This window comes from Pongo abelii, chromosome 10 (genome assembly GCF_028885655.2).
Source record: "Pongo abelii isolate AG06213 chromosome 10, NHGRI_mPonAbe1-v2.0_pri, whole genome shotgun sequence".
Taxonomy (NCBI): domain Eukaryota; kingdom Metazoa; phylum Chordata; class Mammalia; order Primates; family Hominidae; genus Pongo; species Pongo abelii.
Window position 1 is genome coordinate 37,628,260 of NC_071995.2, and position 20,732 is coordinate 37,648,991.

The following is a 20,732-nucleotide window of genomic DNA, read 5'->3' on the forward strand; positions in this document are numbered from 1 at the left end:
GGAATACAGACTCAACATGGAAGCAACTGAACTATTTTGCCAACTGATTTTGAATTTCATTGTCTTTTTCACATTTTTTATAGTTGTTTGAATGCTTTCCTTTTAGAAAAGGATATTCTTAAGGACATTTGATTGTTAGGTTCTAAGCTCTTTAAGAGCAAGGACAGTGCCCAATTTCTTTTTTTTCCTAAAATTTACATCCAAACTGCATGGCACAGATGTGGCATGAGATGCAGTCTACAGAGCAGAACGGGGAGAAGCTGGAGTGGTAGCAGCTGGGACCCAGATCCCGCCTCCTTCACTTCCTAGCTGTTTGCCCTTGCCAGCACTCCATTTTCCCAGTACCACGTGGATTATAATGTCTGTTTTAGGATTGTTTTAAGAATGAGAGTGAAAAGAGAAAAAGAGAATGTGTTTCTATAGATGTGCTTGTAACATTTATAGAAATGGGCATTCAGGAAAAAGAAATTGTTACTAGTATTTTCACACTAGTTGCCCCTCCCCTTTAGGAAAGAACAGTTACTGGGCTCAGTTTTCTTAAAAAATTATCTTGAAGGTTTATTTTATTCTAAGAGATGTGCAGTGGGAGTCATTTTCAAGGAAGTACCTTGAAAAATCCAGGGGAAAAACTGTACTGAAAAATGTGAGACACTTACACAGCAACTGATTATAGTTCCAGCTTCATAAACCTAATAATTTTCTCCTCACTGTATCCTGCCAAGGACACACCTCCTTATTGAAGGCTCAACGTTTCAAGAAATAGTAGGTGTTAATAAGTGAGTTAACTGAAATGTGCATCTAAAGCAAGGTATTCAGTCAGATACTGATTAAAAATACTGCTTAGTACCAAAGGGTTTAGAGGGCCTCAGGTTAAGAGGAGAAAATTAATGGCATCTGACCACTGTAGCTCCCCAATACAAATCCAACTTAAAATATGAGGGAAAAAATAAGGTTTCTTTGATTTTTTTAGAAACTCTGAGAAGATCTCCGCTGACATCTGAGAATAGGCAGGTTTCTTCAGATAGTATATGACATGGTGATGTGGTTTGGCTCTGTGTCTCCACCCAAATTTCATGTCGAGTTGTAATCCCCAGGTGTCAAGGAAGGGACCTGGTGAGAGGTGATCAGATCATGGAGGCAGTTCCCTCACGCTGTTCTCATGATAGTGAGTGAGTTCTCACGAGCTCTGACGGTTTAAAACTGTGTGGCTTTCTTCACTCTCTCTCCTGCGGCCATGTGAGACGTGCCTTTCTTCCCCTTCACCTTCCACTATGATTCTGAATTTCCTGAGGCCTTCCCAGCCATGCAGAATTGTGAGTCAATTGAACCTCTTATCTTTATAAATTACCCAGTCTTGAGTAGTTATCACAGTGTGAAAATAGACTAATACACATGGCCATTGATATTCTGATTCTACAGACTATCCATGGAATTGTCTTGTTAAACTAAAATGTCCCAACACTAAAGAATGGCTCCTGTGCCTTCCCCTTTGAGGTGGGAAAAAAAAAAGGGTTTTCTTCAGGACCTTCTGGTAACCTTCTACAAAGATCAGGTAACCTTTAAAGGGCATAGCAATTTGTTGTATCTTGAAGAAAAAATGTCTCCAGATCATGGTTTTACTTATGAAGCAGACTATCACCTATACTGAATGATGGATTTCGAGTTAAGTTGGAAGTGAGCTACCCTGAGCAGCAACTGATGAATTACATTCATTTTCAAATGCCTACTTTGTGGGGTTTTTTTTCATTCCATTTAATCGTATTAAATACAGAGCAGTAAAATATAGTATGAACCTAACGGTAAGTGGGAAAAAAAGAGATCTTTTAACAAAGTCACAATTCTTTCTGCATGGATCTTTTTTTATGAGATATGGATTTAAGTACATCTTAGCAAGAAAACAAAAATATAAAGCTTTGAAGTATTACCTATCTACTTACTAAGACAATCTGGATTTTCCATATAAATCAAGGAAAATGACTAAAAGCCTACAAGTAATCTGAAAAATGTTTTCTTCTCCCGTGAGTATGCTGAGTGGAAAATCTCTGTGCTGTTGTTTATCCCCATGTAACAACAGAACAGTCAATGACATTTTAATGTAAAATTCAAGAATGATTCCAATTCTGCGTAAGATTTTAAAAGTTCTCTGGGGTTTAGAAAATCGATGACAACCTTTATTTAAAGCCATATTGAATGAAATAGTGTTTCTTTTAAGTAAGTCAGCATGCCTAAGAAAATAAGTTTTACTAAAAACTGAACAGAGTTGTGTATTGTTTTAATAGTCCTTCAGCTTACAGCTTAACATAAGGATTGAGAATTAAAGCAGCTTTTTATCTGACCTTTTGTTTTAATCTACTGTTTACCAGCCTAATACTTTGACAATTTTTGGAATTTTACAACCAACTCTAGAATATTGGATATAGAAATGTTTTCTTTGCCAATATTCAGAAAATTGCAGGTCATCTTACCAAGAACAATTTATCAATATCTATTTAAAGTTCACGTAGTAAATGACATCCATGCATTGTTTTGGGTCAGATAACACTGTACTACTACCACATGAAAAAAATAAAAGCAAACTACCAAATATATTAGGGAGAATGACTACTTTCCTCTAAGTGCAGCAGATGTCAATTGCAATGAGTATTTGACTGCAGTGTCATTATGCTGAAATTGGATTTCTAAAGAAACGTACAGAAGAATTTCTATCAAAATATGATAAATATTTACCCCCTCTGACCTCTCTGCAGAATATGATTTGCTGAAAGGGCCACAGTCAATATCAATTCACAGAAAAAGAAAATGACTTACGAAGGTAGGTAAGACTTCATGACCAAATTGCAAAATTACTAGAGGAAAAAAAAAAAGGAGATGCAGCTGTCCCTTCCTATACACGACAGACATGACCCTCAAGGAACTGGAGGTAAATCAAATCATGTTTTAAAATGAACTCACAGGAAGCTCTTGAATAAGTTCTCTTCCCTACAATACTCTTGCTTTCCAGACTAGAGATCAAACTCTTTGGCAAAGGCAAAGCCAACGTTCACCCAGATTCCTGAGCTCATTCGTTGATAAAATTAAATAATGGAAATCTTGCTGGCTTGCATGTTTTCACATAGATTACATATCACACAGGTAACCTGAATGCCCTACTACAGTGACTAGCAACTAGTGGGCCTGCATCTAATTCCAATCTGAAATATTAGCTAGTGCCTCTGGGTTGCTACTTTTCCTATATGACTAAATGTTGAGATTTTACTGACCAAAGGGTAGGGCCAATATTCTGGCTGGCATTCTTCTGTTTAATAAGTCCATTTTGAAAGTACATGATCTAGATGATCTAGGTAATATTAACTGTAAAACAATTTTTAAGGCCGGGTGTTGTGGCTCATGCCTGTAATCTTAGCACTTTGGGAGGCCAAGGCAGGTGGATCACTTGAGGTCAGGAGTTCAAGGCCAGCCTGACCAACACGGTGAAACCCCATCTCTACTAGACATACAAAAAATTAGCTGGGCGTGGTGGTGCATACCTGTGGTCCCAGCTACTGGGGAGGCTGAGGCAGGGGAATCACTTGAATCCAGGAGGCAGAGGTTGCAAAGAGCCAAAATTGTGCCATTGCACTCCAGCCTGGATGACAGTACAAGACTGTCTCAAAAAAAAAAAAAAAAGTTTTAATACGTAATTTTTTAACACGGAATTCACCACCCCCCCCCCCCCAAAAAAAGCCATTTTCTTTTAGGGGAAAAAAAAGCCTATGACCATTTTTAAGTTCCTTGGATTGAACGCATGCTATAAATAGATTTATAAAAGGCTGCTCTTTACTGCCCTAAGGCGTGCAGTCAGTGTTTCCCTTGCCTTCCTTCCTTTACTCAATCTGTCATTGCACTGATGCTGTCCTAATAACCTCATTCTCCCTAAACATACTGCTTTTTTCTTTCCCTAGCTTTTTGCAGTGGTTCTAACACCATCATCTGTATGTTTCTCTAGAGAAAGCTTTTGTTGTTCATGCTTTTGTTGTTCATGCTTTCCTTCCAATGATCCTGCCTTAGCACAATGATCCTGCCTTAAGCATCCAATGATCCTGCCTTAGCATCCCCACTTCAGAGTGGAGAGGAGGATGACAGAGATGGTGCCTTATCTAAGACCTCCCAGAAGCTGTGCCTGAGGGGCTCCTGCAGCGGGGCCAGGGGGCTTCTTCTGACAAGTCATGGCAGCAACAGCCTTTGCTTTCCTTTCATCTCATCTCAGGGTACACTTGTTCGCTGGTACAGGATAAGAAACTAAAGAAGTCAAATAAGCGCTATCAAACAAGGTTATATAAAGCACATGAAAACACACCTCTCATTTCTGGATTGTTCCCTAAGACTGCCTTCAGAAGAATCCTGTCTCTTCTGTTGGTTGACTTTACTTCCTTTGTCGTGGGAGACAATTTTTAACTTTCAGGAACTAAAGCTCCTAACAAAGACTCTATGCCTTCTATATTCCCAGTAATCTAAGAAATGACCTCTCATCTCTAGTGACATGGACAGACCCTACTTTTAATACCATCTCTAATGAATTTGCCCAGGAGAGAAACTCCAAACTCTTTCAGGACATGTCTGTCAAACTGAGGGATACATATCCCAGGGATATAAATGACAGAGTGATGGGTTCCATGAAGCCAATGAATGAAAACTAGAACTATTTAGAAAAAAACATGTTTAGAGTCAAGTAAAACAGTTATATTATAGAACAGAATGCAAACTTTGGTTAATTTCTAGGATAAAGCAGGAAAATTCAAATATATTTGAGCTTACCACAGCTGCTTCCTGTTATAATAACCAGGCCCCAAAGGGCCTGCCTCTCTTCACTCAACTTTGAAGCTAAGCAGAAAAGTTTGCCAATCATTGCTTAAGTAATTACCTACGTCTCTATCAGGATTCTGTATCTGTTGATAATACAGGCCACGACTCTATTACACATCTGTGCAATATGACATAAACTAGGAAAACAAACCAGACATACCACAAAATGATGGAAATCATATTAATGTTTCTTTGTATTTAAATTTGCTTTCAATTCTGAAAATAGTAATTGTGCCCCTACTAATTTAACACTTAGGCTTGGGAATCTGAGATAAAAGATGTATAGTTAGTTCTTACTGCAATATCTTAGAAGTCTGGTACATGTACACCTTGTAGCTATGATCAAAACTTGCAAAAATCAATCTGGCCCACTTAATAAAACAGAATTTTGCATTTGCTGTTTCCTCTCTCTGGAACAGTCTTCCCTCCAGTTCTCTGTATTGCTGATTCCTTTTCACCCTGCAAGTTCATCTCTTCAGAGAGGCTTTCCTAACCATCCCATGTAAAGTACCCCTTTTCATTCCCTCTATAAGCGTTTTATTATTCTGTTCATCTTTTTCAAAGCAATTACCATAATTTGTAGTTATCTAGTAGTTAATTGCTCTTTCATTTATTGTGTGCCTTATCCAATGAGAATGGACCAGAATCTTGTCAATCTTAGTTACTGCCACATCCCCACCTCTGATGCATGTCACTCGATAAATACTTTTGAAAGAAATACTGCTGCACAGCATTTAGAAATAAAGAGGAGGCACTTCTCACAGACTTTCAAACCCCTAAAAAAACAGACCTTGGAGCTATTATAATCTGGTTTTCTTTTCTTACAAACCTAAAAAGAAACTGAGGCGCGGCAACTCTCCTGAGATTCATTTTAAGATGGCAAGTTTGAGACACAGCCAGTGATATTCTTCCATCTCCCTGTCTCCCACTCCAGCGAGCTCTCTAAACCAAGCTGTTGTTTCTGCTAGTCTTACTTTATTATTCCTACAGGATGTATAAACAGTGCTGAGCACACGTGAAAACCAAATGTTTGCTTCTTTTCCCATACTGCCTTTTTGTTGTTGTTTTGCCAACTATAGTGGAAAAAAACACACAAGACATTGGATGCCATGCAAAAGAGTCTGACCTCAATGCCATGGGCAGAAAAGATGAGATTCCACTGCACTCCAACCTTATTCCATGGTATGGCCTGGAAGCCTCAACTTTGCTGCTGACATGGCCAGAGCAACTGCGATATCTACTATATAAAGTGTGGTTTTAAACCAAGAAAAATGCTCTATGCACTAACAATCTCACACATCCAAAAAATAAATTAATGTAGCCAATACACACTTCAGTAGCTAGTCCTATTTTCCTCAAAGAGGTCAAGTTTAAATTCAAGTGAACAAGAAAAAAAAATTCCTATGAAAAGAGAAGGATCACATATGCAAGTGTCATGACAGTCACAAGTCACAAATCCACTGGGGAACTACTAGACAAGACATGGTTTACTGATTCAGAATCAGACCTATTTATTAGTAAGCTCAATGGGAACAGGTATCTAAGCCACCATGTTTGATAAAACATTCCTCCTTATAAGAAATAGGGTGTCTTAAACAACGTCTTTCTAAATTCCTGGACTATCAGGATAATTTGTGGTACCTACATCAAGGTTCCCTTCAGGCAGCTGCACTCTACTGCCCACAGTTCCCAGGCTTGATGTTGTGGATCAAAACTCTCAGGATCCATGCACAGATTAACAGGCCATTCTCTAACCCTTCAACACAATGGCTGATTCATCTTTCCTGTGCCAGTGCATTTTTATTACTGTGAAGTTAGCCATTCCTTTATGTGCATTTGTCCATCTAGCCTATCGTTCTTGAACGAAGCATGATGGAGGGACAAGACCATGTCAGCTTGCTAACTCTCTATTTTCCAATTAAACTGACCCAGAGTCTTGCTCCCGGACATTACAATACTGATATACAATTCACAGTTCTGCAGACCATGTTTTACTGTGGTCAAGTTTCTTAATCATAAAAAATCAGGTCCTCAATCACTGGTGCCATGTAATCTGGCAAATCTGTCTGAATGCATTCATGCCATAACGCTCTTAACTGTGTACTTCTTAAAAAGAACGTAAGATTAGCTTTTAAATTAAGCAAGATGATATTACTTCAAATAATACAAATCCAGAAATGGATAGGTTAATAATCCTATTAGTTCCAAAGTTTAGAATATTTACTCAAGCATGAGCAAACGTTATTAGGATCCAGTGAATAACATTATAGTATTTTTAAAAACCTGTGCCAAATGTGAATGTAAAACAAAACTGGGGAATATGGAATTATTTTATCTATATCCAAGAAAAGGGGCGCTATTTAGCTCCCAAAGACTTCTGATAAAAACTAAAGCAGATGTTGATAATTGCAACCCTATGTGCCCCAGATTTCTTTAAAAATTCATTTGGTTATATATTCCATATAATGTATAAAACTCAAACAGGATACACTGTCAACACTGCATGGCTAGAGTAGTCAGACATATTTTTAAGTAGTCAAAATGAAGCTATACCCTTAATGCTTTGCAATAAAATCAATGATATCCATATCCCTAAACAAGAAGGCTTTTAAAAATTAAATTGTCTTATCCTTTATATAAATTAATAAAAATACAGGCTCTAAATAGTATTTAACAATTTTTCTTTTACTCTGAAAAGTTCTTCCACTCACACATAATTTGTACATGAGTTTCAAATGTACGAATTACTACAATTAAAACAAATTCATGGCCAGGTGCGGTGGCTCACGCCTGTAATCCCAGTACTTTGGGAGGCCAAGGTAGGCAGATCACCTGAGGTCAGGAGTTCAAGACCAGCCTGGCCAACATGGTGAAACCCCATCTCCACAAAAAATAGAAAAATTAGCCAGGCGTGATGGCCCATGCCTATAATCCCAGCAACTCGGGAGGCCGAGGCAGGAGAATCACTTGAACTCGGGAGGCGGAGGTTGCAGTGAGCTAAGATCAAGCCATTGCACTCCAACCTGGGCAACAGAGTGAGACTTCATCTCAAAAAAAAAAAAAAATTCGTATTTCATTTGAGTTACTGAGAAGAGGAATTTAGACAGGAGCATAAAATAAGTTGTCATTTAAATAGATATTTTAAGATGATAGTTTTTAATGAACACGATGTTTAACTCAGTAAAACTTTTTGTTAAAGCAAAATTCTCCTTAATCTTTGCACTAATATATTACCCTAGAAATGCTGACATTGCTGGACACCTGGCTGATGCTCAAAAAGTGTTAAAAAAAAATGAACTTCACATAGAATGGGCTCACAGTTTGTTGAGGCTTTGATCTCAGCAACAAAGTGACAGCATCATGCTATCGTGCTATAGGTAGGTAAAGTTAAATCAAGCCACATGTGGCTAACACAGAGACCAGCTTCTTCAGAGTGTTCATCCTGTTGTTCCAGGAAGGCAACAACGGTCAGCTCCACCAAAAATGGTAGGAGAAAGTAGACTGGACAGACCTTCTAACACCTGTGTAGACATGTATCAGCAAAGGGGTGGGTGTGCTTGGCATTTTCTCAGGTATGAAAAATAATTTGACTAATATAAATCTCCCTCTCCCCTTGAGCTAACAATTAATGTAGAGGCAAAAGGAAGCACAAGAGAAAATAAGACCAATTTGGGATATGTGAAGTGAGCAGGCTAACTGTTATTGTTGAAAAAATGTATTTTGAAATGTCTACCTTTTCCTCGTTTACATCCTACAAATCACTTACCCAAATCAGGCTGTCAAGATTATAGATCCTGCCTCAGAATTGTTTGGTAAATTTCTATGTGAAATCTTCTTCAAAAATAAATTCATCAACATAAATTAACAAGAGACTTTTTTTGGTTTTCTGACATGGTGAATTTCAGAATAGACAACGAATTAAATATTTTAATGGAAATAGGGAAACACAAACTTATCCCTAAACTAGTACATGAGGTACTCATATGCTTTATAAAAATTAGTATGAAAATTAATGTAACACATGTAAACAAAGCATTTTAATTTCTTACAAAGATTATTTTGAAAACAGTTCAATAGCTTTTAAATGAATATGGAAGGTCAATAATACATATATAATTTATATATGATATTTATGTATAAATATGGATATTTATATTTATATCCATATTTGTATTATGTATAAATATGGATATTTATATTTATACATAAATATCCACATATTTATACATAAATATCCATATATTAAAATATATTATATACACACACACACAAAATAATGACAAATAAGACCACTGTATAGTTTTTAAATTCATATAAGTATAAAGTCTGTATACCTGAGCCAACCTCTTTTTCCTCCTCTTCAATGTTGTTTTTGATGCTATCATATTCCTCATCAATGGTCTGGTTACCACGCATCTGAGATAAAATTCTACGGGCCTTCTGAGTCTGTCCTTTCTGAATAAGCCATCGAGGGCTTTCAGGCAAAAAGAGAAAGCCAAAAAACTGTATAACCGCCGGAATTGCTGCAAGTCCCAACATGTACCTGCAAGAAAAAAAAAATCCACATTTACTGTAAAATTTGCTCTTACCATCATGTGCTCACCACATACTTTTGTGTTGTGTTGACAACAATAATACTTAATGTGAAGTTAGCCAGAATTATTTGTGCATTTATGTGTGTGTCTGTCACTAGGAAAAAAGGATATTTTTGTGCTGCACTAAAAATTAAAAAATGAGAAAAATCTAATTATTTCTCTATCTTTCCCACAAATTACACTGAAAAAGAATGAGCAAAAGCTACAATAATTATGTATACACATTCTAAACCAAACCTATTAAGCAAAATGTCATAATCACCATTCCTATGTAAGGCTAACATATGTAATTTTGTATTTTACAATATAAAATGAGGCTACGATAAAACTTTCTGATATCTGCTTAAAAGGCACACTTTTCATTAAAATAAGTGCCCAAATTTGTTTCTTTATAGTTATTTCTGACTTGTGAATCATTAGTTATAATTTTGTTTTTACAATTTTCCTATTTCATTTTGCCATCAAGCATCATGTTCATCATCATTAACTGAGGAATGCGGGCCCACAGGAAAAAAAAAGATGGAGTCAGAAACCAGTAATCCTAATAAAAATCTGCTCATGTTGTTATAAGTTATCTGTTATCTCTTTAAATATCTATTCTTAATGGCTGGCAAAATTCAAAATAGCAAATAACAATATCATTTTACAAAAATAGTAACGAGTATATCAATATCAAAGATCTCTCCAAATTATGATCACCAGACTGATTTCCTAACATCTCTAAGGCCTCCATCTTTTTGAACCAAAGGGGTTGAATTAGATAAAATTTAAGCTGTCTTTCAAATGGAAACTTCCATGCATCTAGGATACCTGGTTGTTTTCTGTTAATCCAACTTCTCTAGGTATGTTCTAGGGTAGATTCCTAACAATAGAGCTCAGCAGGCCAATTCTATTTCTATAACAAACCACACTGATATGCCTAAGTCATGGAAGTCACTTGGCTCAATATATTTTTCAAAGCTATTCTACCTTTTAAGCTATGCTAAACTGATAGTAGCCTTAAAGTCTCCAGAGATAAATCTCACAAAATAAGTCTGCTATTTTCCATGCAATTTCATTTTAATTAAAAAACCAGTAGAAGAAAAAATATGATCATTACATGGGTAGTAAGAATACCTCCTACTACAAATTACAAACTAAAACTACACATGGAAACAGAAAAATTAACCAGGATATGGAAAGTAAATAAACTATTTATGAATGAATGACTAAATGAGTCAGTTGGCCTGCAATGTTAAATCTTATTAGAGGTGTCTTATGCTTTAGGCCATGGATTGTGATAATTACACCAATATTTAGTCACTCCTGCCTCTGCTCACCCACAGAGCACACAGTTTAATCTTAATTTATTTCTCTGTATCTTGTATTATAATACATTATTTATCTATCCCAATCAATTGCTTAACATTATTTAACTTTGTATTCAGCATAGCATTTAGTCATCTTGCACACGGTAGGCATTGAGTACATATTTTATGAAATAATACATAAGCACCTGTATATCTAAACTTTCTACATTAACTAACCAGAAAATAACTGTGCTTTGGATTTATATGACAATATCTTAGGTAACAACTCTTCTGGGTCATTTAGCTCTGCAAATTTACTTGCACAGTAATCCCTTCCAACCAAACCATTCATTATTCTAGATATAACTGGACCGTCTCTTCTGGAAGAGTCCTTGGATGAGAGCTACAGAGATCAGCTCACAAAAATATGTACTTCTGGCCTCTTCCCCTTAAGATGTTAACTGGTATAATTTAATCTGTTATTTAAATGTATGTCTTATTGCTGTAAATCAATAAAACTTCCATCTGAGCTGTGTCAAAGAAATGTTTAAGCTATATTGCTAATTATTTAAAAGGGATTTTTTAAGGTAGACCCTAGATATACTGGATTAGGAAATAAATTATAAAAGTCCTAAAGGTGAAAGCCTTTACGTTTCATTTATCTACACCTCTCATGATCTTTCCAAAGAAAGATCATGAATTAAGATAGAAAAGCAGCAGATAATACTTCAAAAAGCACTGAAATGAATGTAGAAACTGAATCATTTTCAGGTCCAAGATGCTCACATAATATTTTGCACCCTGCTACTTGCTATTAAATCCCAGGATGCAGAATTTTTACAAGATTTTTTTTAAACAGAAAAAAAAGAGAAGGGAAGAGAAGAGAAAAGAGAAGACAAAAAGAAAAGGAAAATACAAATATATATATTAGCCTATGTTTGTTAAGTGAGCTACAGAAGACAGAATAGGCCTTCCCACCTTTTGAAATCTGTGCAAGAGTCTGGGTCTGAAATGTACAATTCTGTTGCCCTAACGCGGGGAAAAAGAATTTGTACCCTGCTGCCAATCTTTAAGAATATTAAAGCTTCTTTCCAGAGATTAGCCAATAAAAAAATGTTTTAAACATTTGTATCCTAATACTTCTAAAAGTAAAATGAGAAAGCTTAGTTTGTTTTAATTACCTTTCACGATGAAAATATTTTGATATGAATAATTTTCATGGCTTTGAAGAAATGCAATACACAAGATCAGAGCTTATATGACAGAGAGGACACAGGAACAGATCTGGGTGTCACTTCAGCTATGGGCATACAAACCACAAGAACCTGGTCAAGTTACTTACCATTTTATTTATTTATTTATTGTTTGAGATGGAGTCTCACTCTGTCGCCCAGGCCGGAGTGTAGTGGCGCGATCTCGGCTCACTGCAACCTCCTCCTCCCAGGTTCAAGCAATTCTCCTACCTCAGCCTTCTCAGTAGCTGGGACTACAGGTGCGTGCCACCACGCCTGGCTAATTTTTGTATTTTTAGTAGAAATGGGGTTTCAAAATATCGGCCAGGCTGGTCTCGAACTCTTGATCTTGTGATCCGCCCGCCTTGGCCTCCCAAAGTGCTGGGATTACAGGCACGCGCCACTGCTTTCGGCCAAGTTACTTAACATTTTAACACACAGGTGACAATGTCTATTTCATAAGACTACTGGGAGAATTAAGTGAAATCATTCACCAAGGCAGAGAGGATGCTCGGTAAAAAATGTTTCACCTCCCTGAACTCCTAACCACGCAATCAATTCACTGTAACGTGTTTGTTCTGGCTGTATCACCCAACTAAATTTTCAGCAGGTAGAACTAACCAATTTCTTTCTTAAGAAAAACATTCCTCTAACAATGTGCAGACTGGAGAATAGGAAAGATAAATAAGAGGCTGTTTTGCTGTGGTACTAATAAAAATTTCAACATGAGACAAAAAGAGAAGGATCTTTATAAACTAAACTAAGGCAGTAGTAGGACTGCCAGTCCTCTAAATCCAAGGAAAGCAGGAATTAGATGAATGACAAGAGTATTGTGATGTACTGCGGCAGGCAGTCCCCAGAAAAGCAAGTAGTCTCCTATTGATACAAGAGATCTCATTATTCTAAATTAAGTCAGGGATTCTAAACCTGGCTTCACATTAGAATCACCTAGGGGGCTGGTAAAACCTACCAGTTTCCAGGCCCCACCCTTCCCCAGGGATTTTGATTAATTGATCTGGGCTCTGGGCCCAGGGAGTTGTTTTTGTAAAAGCTCTACAGGTGGTGCTAATGTGCAGTTGTGGCTGAGAACCAAGGCTCTAAATGATTTTAAAACCCGGGGTAAACCTGAACAACAAGCACCCAAGGTCCACACCTTACGGCAGAAGCCATTTATCTTCTACGGACAAGCAAGCGCACCAGACAAACACACAGTCAAGCAGACATGCCAAGCTCTCATGAGTTTTAAAATCTTTAGTATGTTCTTTACCATCATGATCACTCATCTAAAGATTTAAAATTTTCTAAACTTACAGTTACAAAATGAACTATTTTCTGGCACAGCTAGCAGTACCAGCACCTGCCTACCAAAGCAGGCCATTTAAAGGGAGAGGAATGCTTCCAAATGACAAGGTTAGGCCAGCTGTCAACAAAGAACAATCCCATCAATTTCACCTCAGGTTAAGCCTTCTCAATTCCAGAGACCGAAGCTCTGTGAATCGTGGATCCTGCATTCATGGGGCCAGACCTCCTGCTATGGCTCAGCTGAGCAAGCCTGCTGTCTCTTCCATCAGATGGCCAGGGGCCTCACAACAAACCAAACAGGTCCTTCACTGAACTAAACATTCACTCTCATTCCTGTTTTAAAGCAATCCTGCTACTCTCACCTATGTAAGTAAAGACAATAATCCTCTAATATCTGCTTCCTTAAGTTACAGAATTTTGCACTTCATGATCATTGACCTCCTCTCTGAACTGATAACATGAGTTAGCATGTTATCTGCTCTTTAGTAGTTCCAGAGGTATGATGATTATGTTCCAAATATGTGAAAATCTAGTTGAATGCACAATCTCAGCATAGACATGTAATTGTTTAGTAACAACAATACTAATAGCAAAAGTAACAGCTAATGTGTAGCACCAGTTACCGTGTGCCAAGCACTGTTCAGAACAGTTAGGAAACATTTACTCCTATGATTTCACAACAACCCTATGAGGTGAGTGCCATCATTATCCCCACTTTATAGACAAAGAAATGAGGCACAAAGAAGATACATGGTTAGTATGCAACAGAACTACAGTTAAAATCCAGGAAGTCTGGCTCCTACAATAAATGTTTATTGTAAGTCAAGCTATATTAACTGTTCAATAATTACTTGATAATTAATTCTGGAGAACACATAAAAAAGTGTATTAATTTACTTTAGCTTCATGTTTAAAGAATTCAGAGGTTCCCTTTGGAAGTATTATTCCCTCACCTCTGTTAAATGCAGTAAAACACTGCAGAAATAACAAAGCAAAAGCAAAGATGGCTGGCTGGGAGCTGTCACTCCTAATTGTGCCCAGCACAGGTGCCCAACACAGTATCACCCACTGGGCTGGGTAACTGCAAGCTGGATTTAAATAACACAGAACTGCTAGTAGGAAATGGAATATCCTGTGATTCTCTCAACACCTATCCTTACTAAATCAGAACTCCCTAAAAGCATTACTGTTAAAATAGCTGACTACTAGTTAAAATACCTCATGTGTAAAGGGTAAATTTGTACTGCTTATTTTGATCACTGTGCCAAACTAAAGTTTTATTTAATGTTTCTTTAACATAACTAGTCTATGTTCTTTAACATAGACTAGTAAGCTTTTCATACAGGAAAAATTTGGATAACAAGAAGGTAGGTATTTTCAAAAAACCATTAGGAGCAAAAATATTCAATTGCAAGATTTTAAAGGATTTGATCCTTTGAAAATATTTTCTACGATGAATATGATAGATCGAAAGTTGCTTTCTCTTTATTTTTCAATCTCTGCATCCCAAAGGTTTCCCCAAGCCTCACTCCTCCTGAAGAGTACAGGAGTGAATAACTGCGTCCTGCATTTGTGCTGTTTCTTTCCCTTCTCCCCTATGTTCCTGTTACTCCTTAAATTCCCAAATGACATGAAAAAGTTGCCAATGCCTTACACTGGAAGATCTATATGATCTGTGGTTTTCATTTTAAGTCAAGCTGTAATGGAAAAACTATCCTAGTTAAGGGAAGTTTATTACACTACATTATATTTTTTAAAAACATGCAATTGTTTTTATAGCCCTTGAGGAGCTGAATTCTACTAAGAGAAGACACTTTTCACATTGAGAGGCACAGTAAAGGTTTTCAGACACCATACTCATTTAGCCAATTATCCTCCCAACAGGCCATGAAAGCACTAAGGTACAGGTCAACTATCACTTCCTTACTGGTTTCCCAACTTCATGTAGTCAAAACTGTGGTTCCAAGCAAAATAACCACCTCATACTTTTTAGTCACAGTTAATCTTGATACTTTCTGAAACACTAAGATTGGCTCACTGACAATCTCTGAAATGTCATCCTGAGTACAGTGGGGCTTTTTAGCAAATTTTCTAATAATATCCAATACTGTCTTAAACTAAAAAAAAATGAAATGAAAAAACTGTATCTGTAATTCCAATTAAGTTTTATTTCCACTCTGTCTTCTGGCTTGCACTTTTGCTATTTATTAACAAATCATGTCCATGTTAGCCCATTCTGAATAGCTCAGAGGAATATTATAAATATTAAGATGATGTATTATTTAAAATTCTATAGCTTCAAGTTGGAATCCTTTCACAAATAACTATAAAATAAACTCAAAATCTTCTTTTCCTGCATTAGTTCACTGAAAATAAAAAGGGTTAGCAATTAGAATCAATAGATTCTTTGAAAACACTACCTAATGAAGATATATTGTGTTTGCTTGGAAAGCGAAGCCTTGTGATTTCTCTGAGCTGTTACTCAGCTATTTACCCAGCAAACATCTCCTGAATGTATGTTAAATGCCAAGCATAAAGCTAATCACTGAGCATCATGAATAAACTTACCCAGGGATGGCATCCCCCCGAGCTGGAACTTTCCAATGATAAACAGGACAGTGAAACATTTTCCCCTTAAAAAAGCATAACTCAAACCCCTTCAACCTCATCCAAGAACACTGTGCCCTTAGCCCTACATCCAGAGCTATCCAACTACATTGTTCAATGTTCCAATGAATTTTGAATTTTTCATATACTGAAGGAATAATCACATGAGTGATGTGTTTACTAAAAGATCTCTATCCATGGATTTACAAAAGAAATGGTCATCATTATTGATCAATAACTAGATATTTACATGATAACATGGTCATCAAAGATGTTATGATTTATGTCATATGTTTCTACTTAATGCAAAAGTTTTAGATGCAAGCAGATAACACTGAATTTAGCCAGTTGCTAGAGTTATGTTACAGCAACTTACTTGGTAACATATTTTTAAATTTTAGTTCATGCTTCACAAGTCTATTTTAGCAGAAAAGAAAACATTGCCACATTGAGATCCCAGGCTGGAAAGTTACTTTTCCTCTGCCACCAAGGACCATGTAAGACATGCACCCGGATGACTGATACACTTGATAATCAGATGGCAGCTAGAGAATAAACATAAGACCATGGCTGAAGGTACCTAAGAAAAATTTCAATGTGCACAGATGTAATCTTTCTTGTTAAAAGCAGGTAATATATGATCTGCAAATGATCAACACCTGTGTTACCTCGAGAAAGATTCTGTGTACACTGTAAACAAACAAACCCTAATTGCCAGGTAAGTAAACATAACAAAATATTAACCCTGTCTACATAGCTTAGAAGAAGACTCCACTAAGTAAATTAATATCAGCACATAAGTGGCTTGGCCAGAGTTATTTAAAATGTCATGATTATAGCGGAAGAAGCAAAATATATTCTGACAGAATGTGATATTGTTGAAATCAATGAATGTGGCATTTTGCATAAATATTAAGTAGTTTTATACTGTATGGTAAAATATGTTAAGACCTGCACAAAATTCACAGTACTGTTGCTGAAAATAATGTACACACTTCTTAAATATACACATATCCTTTTTTTCCCCCAAACTCTGAGAATCATCCATGAAAAGCTCTGAGCTAGGGATTACAGAGAAACAGTAATGATCAACAGACATCCCTTGCTTCAAGTAACCTATACTCCAGTAATCATCAAACAAAACAGGATTCTTTAACAGCCATGATGGGGGTTTAGGCCCAGTGTAGGAGGAGTTAAGGAGAGCAGTTATTCCAACAGAAGCTATTAGAAAAAAATTCTGGCAGAAACATTTATATTATTCACTGGCCAATGCAGAACAGGAATATAACAGAGAAATCCACCATAAGGCTGAAATTAATTTATTTTTAAGTAAAATTTATATACAAGAAAATGCAGAGATCCAAGGTGTAACCACTCTGAATTTTAAGAAAATATGCACACCCTTGTAAACACTATCTCAATCAAGAAAGAGAACATTTCCATAATTCCAGGAAGTTCTCTCGTACCCCTTTTCCAGTCAATCCCCATTGCCATAGACAACCACTGATCAAATTTCTGTCCCCATCGCACATTGATGAACTTCATATGGAATCATGGGGAATGTACTGTTTTGTGTCTAGCTTCTTTTAATCAGCACAATATTTTAAAAATTCATTCATATGTTTGTTCCTTCTATGTCACTGATTCGTTTATCTACTGTTACCAGACTGTCTTGATTACTTTAGTGTTATAATAAGTTTTGAAATTAGACAGTGAATCCTCCAACTTTGTTCTTTGAGATAGTTTAGCAATTCTAGGTCCTCTGATTTTTCATAAAAAATTTAGAATCAACTTTTCTGGTTGAATGAATGTAAGTGATGATAGTGGATATCTTTGCTTAGCAAACAGTCATAAGGGAAAGCATCATTTTTTCACCACTGAGAATAAAGTTGGCTGCATTTTTTTTTGTGTGGATGTCATTTTCTACTCTGGTTTGCTGACAGGTTTTATCATAAATGAATGTTATTCTCTCAAATATTTTCTCTGCATATACTGAGGTGATCATACAGATTTGCCTCCATTGAATAATTTCAATATGGTGACTTGCATAGATTATTTTTCCATATGCTGAACCAACCAACCTTCCTGGGTCATGATTTATTCCCTTTTACACACTGCTTGGTTCAGTTTTACTAATTTTTTGTTAAGGATACTTTTTGGCCTGAGTTCATGAAATTGGACTCAAATTTACTTTTCTTGTAACAACTCAGGCCCTAGTAATAGAATTATGCTGGCTTCAAAAACCTTATTGGGAAGTGTTTATTCTACCTTTATTTTCTTAAAGTTTTTGTTTAAGATTGAAGCTATTTCTTCCTTAAATATTTTATAGAATTCACCAGGGGCTGGGTGCAGTGGCCCACACCTCTAATCTCAGCAATTTGGGAGGCTGCAGTGGGTGGATTGCTTAAGCTCAGGATTTCAAAACCTGCCCAGGAAACAAGGTGAAACCTCATCTCTACAAAAAATACAAAAATTTGCTGGGTGTGGTTGCATGTGCCTGTGGTCCCACCTACTCAGGAGGTTGAGCTGGGAGGATCCCTTGAGCCTAGGCGGTCGATGCTGTAAGTGAGCTATGATCCTGCCACTGCATTCCAGCCACCTGAGTGCCAGAGTGAGACCTGGTCTCAAAAAAAAAAAAAAAAAAAAAAAAAAATTCTATATGGGCCTGGAATTTGCTTTGCAGGTAACTTATTAATAATGATTTAGCTTCTTTAATAAATATAGAGATACTCAAATTTTCCATTTTATGTCCATTTTTGGTAAGTTGTGATTGTCAAGCAAATGACCATCCTACCTAAGTTGGTAAATTTATTGGCACAAAGTTGTTCACAGTTGTTCAAAGTTGTTCCTTCATTATCCTCATAATGTCCATAGAATAACATCCCCTCTTTTATTCCTGATATCGATAATTTGTACTTTATCTTTTTATTCTCAATCAGTTTAATCAGTCATAGCCAGTTTATCAATTTGATTAATCTTTTCAAAGAACCAACTGTTACACTGACCTCTGCTCTTTAATATTTCATTCTTTGTTTTGTCTGGGTTTAATTTGCTCCTATTTTTCTAGCTTCTTAACATGAAACTTAGATCATTGACTTTAAACCTTTCCTCTTCTCTACTGTAATCACTTTTAAGCTACATATTTTCATCTAAGCACTGCTGTAGCTGCATTTCACAAATTTTAATATATTGTATTTTCTTTCCATTCAAAGCTATTTTCCAATTTTCCTTCTGATTTCTCCTTAGACCCATGAATTATTTAGAACCTGCTACTTTAATTTACAAAGATTTGCAGCTTTTTCTGGCTATCTTATTGTTATTGGTTTCTAATTTAATTCTGCTGTGGTCAGGGGGCATATATTTCATTTATTTATTTAATAAATTATTAACACTTATTTTATACCCCAGGATATGATGAATTCTGGAGACTGTCTAATGTAAACTTGAAAAATAATGCATACGGCCAGGCGTGGTGGCTCACGCCTGTAATGCCAGCCCAAGGTGGGTGGATCACTTGAGCCCAGGAGTTTAAGACAAGCCTGGGCAACATGGTAAAACCCTGTCTCTACAAAAAAAAATACAAAAATTAATGGGCATGGTGGCATGTGCTTCTAGTCCTAGCTACTCAGGAGGCTGAGGCGGGAGGGTCACTTGAGCCCAGGAGGTCGAGGCTGCAGTGAGCCATGTTCATGCCACTGCACACCAGCCTGGGTGACAGAGCAAGATCGTGTCTCAAAAAATAAAAAAGAAAAAAGAAAAGAAACGAAAAAGGGAAAGGGAAGGGAAAGGGAAAGGGAAAAGGAAAAGAAAAGGAAAGGAAAATAATATGTATAGTGCAATTGTTGGATGTAGCAGTCTACAAATGTCAGTTTTGACAAGGTATTTAATAGTATTGTACTGCTTTTTTATAATCTATCTTTTATCTAGTTGTTCTATCATTGTTAAAAAAAAAGAGTTAAAAATTCTGCAAATATAAGCTCGATTTGCCTATTTTTTTATTGTGGTAAAATATAAATAAAATTACCATTTTATCCACTTTTAAGTACACAGCTCTACAGAATTAAGTGCATTCACACTGTTGGCTAACTGCCAGCTGATAATTTTTGCTTCATGTATTTTGAAGCTATCTTATTAGATAAACTACACATTTTGTATCATTATTATTTCAGATGACTTGGCTCTTTTGTCATTAGAAAATGTCCTTCTTTATCTCTGCTAATACTGTCTCTCTAGAAGTCTACTTTGTATGACTATTAATATAGCCACACCAGCCTTCCTATACTCACTTTTGTATATTACATCTTTTCCCAACCTTTCACTTTGAATCTAATAGCATTAAAGTGCATCTCTTTAGACAATGTAGATCTGTGCCACATTTTTAGTACACAATAATTTTTTACATTTAATGCAATTATTACCATAAATGGGTTTTAGGTATACCATTTTGCTATTTGCTATTTGTGCCATCTCTTATTCATTCCTGTGTTCTTAATTTATTGCATTTATTCAGCTTATCCAAATATTTTAAGTATTGCGTTTTAATGCTCATAATGGCTTCTTATGTGTTTCCTTTTGTAATATATTCTAGTCATTGTTCTACAGATAAAAACATGCATCTTTCACTTATCAGTCTACCTAGCGATACTGCTGCACCATTTCACAAATATATAACTCCATTTACTGCCTCCAACTTTTTTGCTATTATCAAAAAATTGAGAGGAAGGTACAGAGATCTCCCATACACTTCCTGCCCACGTATGCATAGCCTCCCCAATTATCAACATCTTCCACCAAAGTGGGACATTTGTTGCAAGTGATGAGCCCACATTAGCACATCATTATCACCTATAGTCCAAAGTTTACAT

At 36.3% G+C, this 20,732-nt stretch overlaps 1 protein-coding gene across 2 annotated transcripts in view; it reads right to left on the reverse strand.

Moving 5' to 3' along the window:
* The window catches only part of SLC2A13 (solute carrier family 2 member 13), a 355,260-nt gene that overhangs the window by 268,108 nt on the left and 66,420 nt on the right, over window positions 1-20,732 (reverse strand). For both annotated transcript variants that reach the window (XM_002823104.6, XM_054527120.2), the window contains exon 3: window positions 9,177-9,385. In XM_002823104.6, coding sequence (XP_002823150.5) covers window positions 9,177-9,385 — 209 coding nt within the window. The remainder of the gene's footprint in view (window positions 1-9,176; window positions 9,386-20,732) is intronic.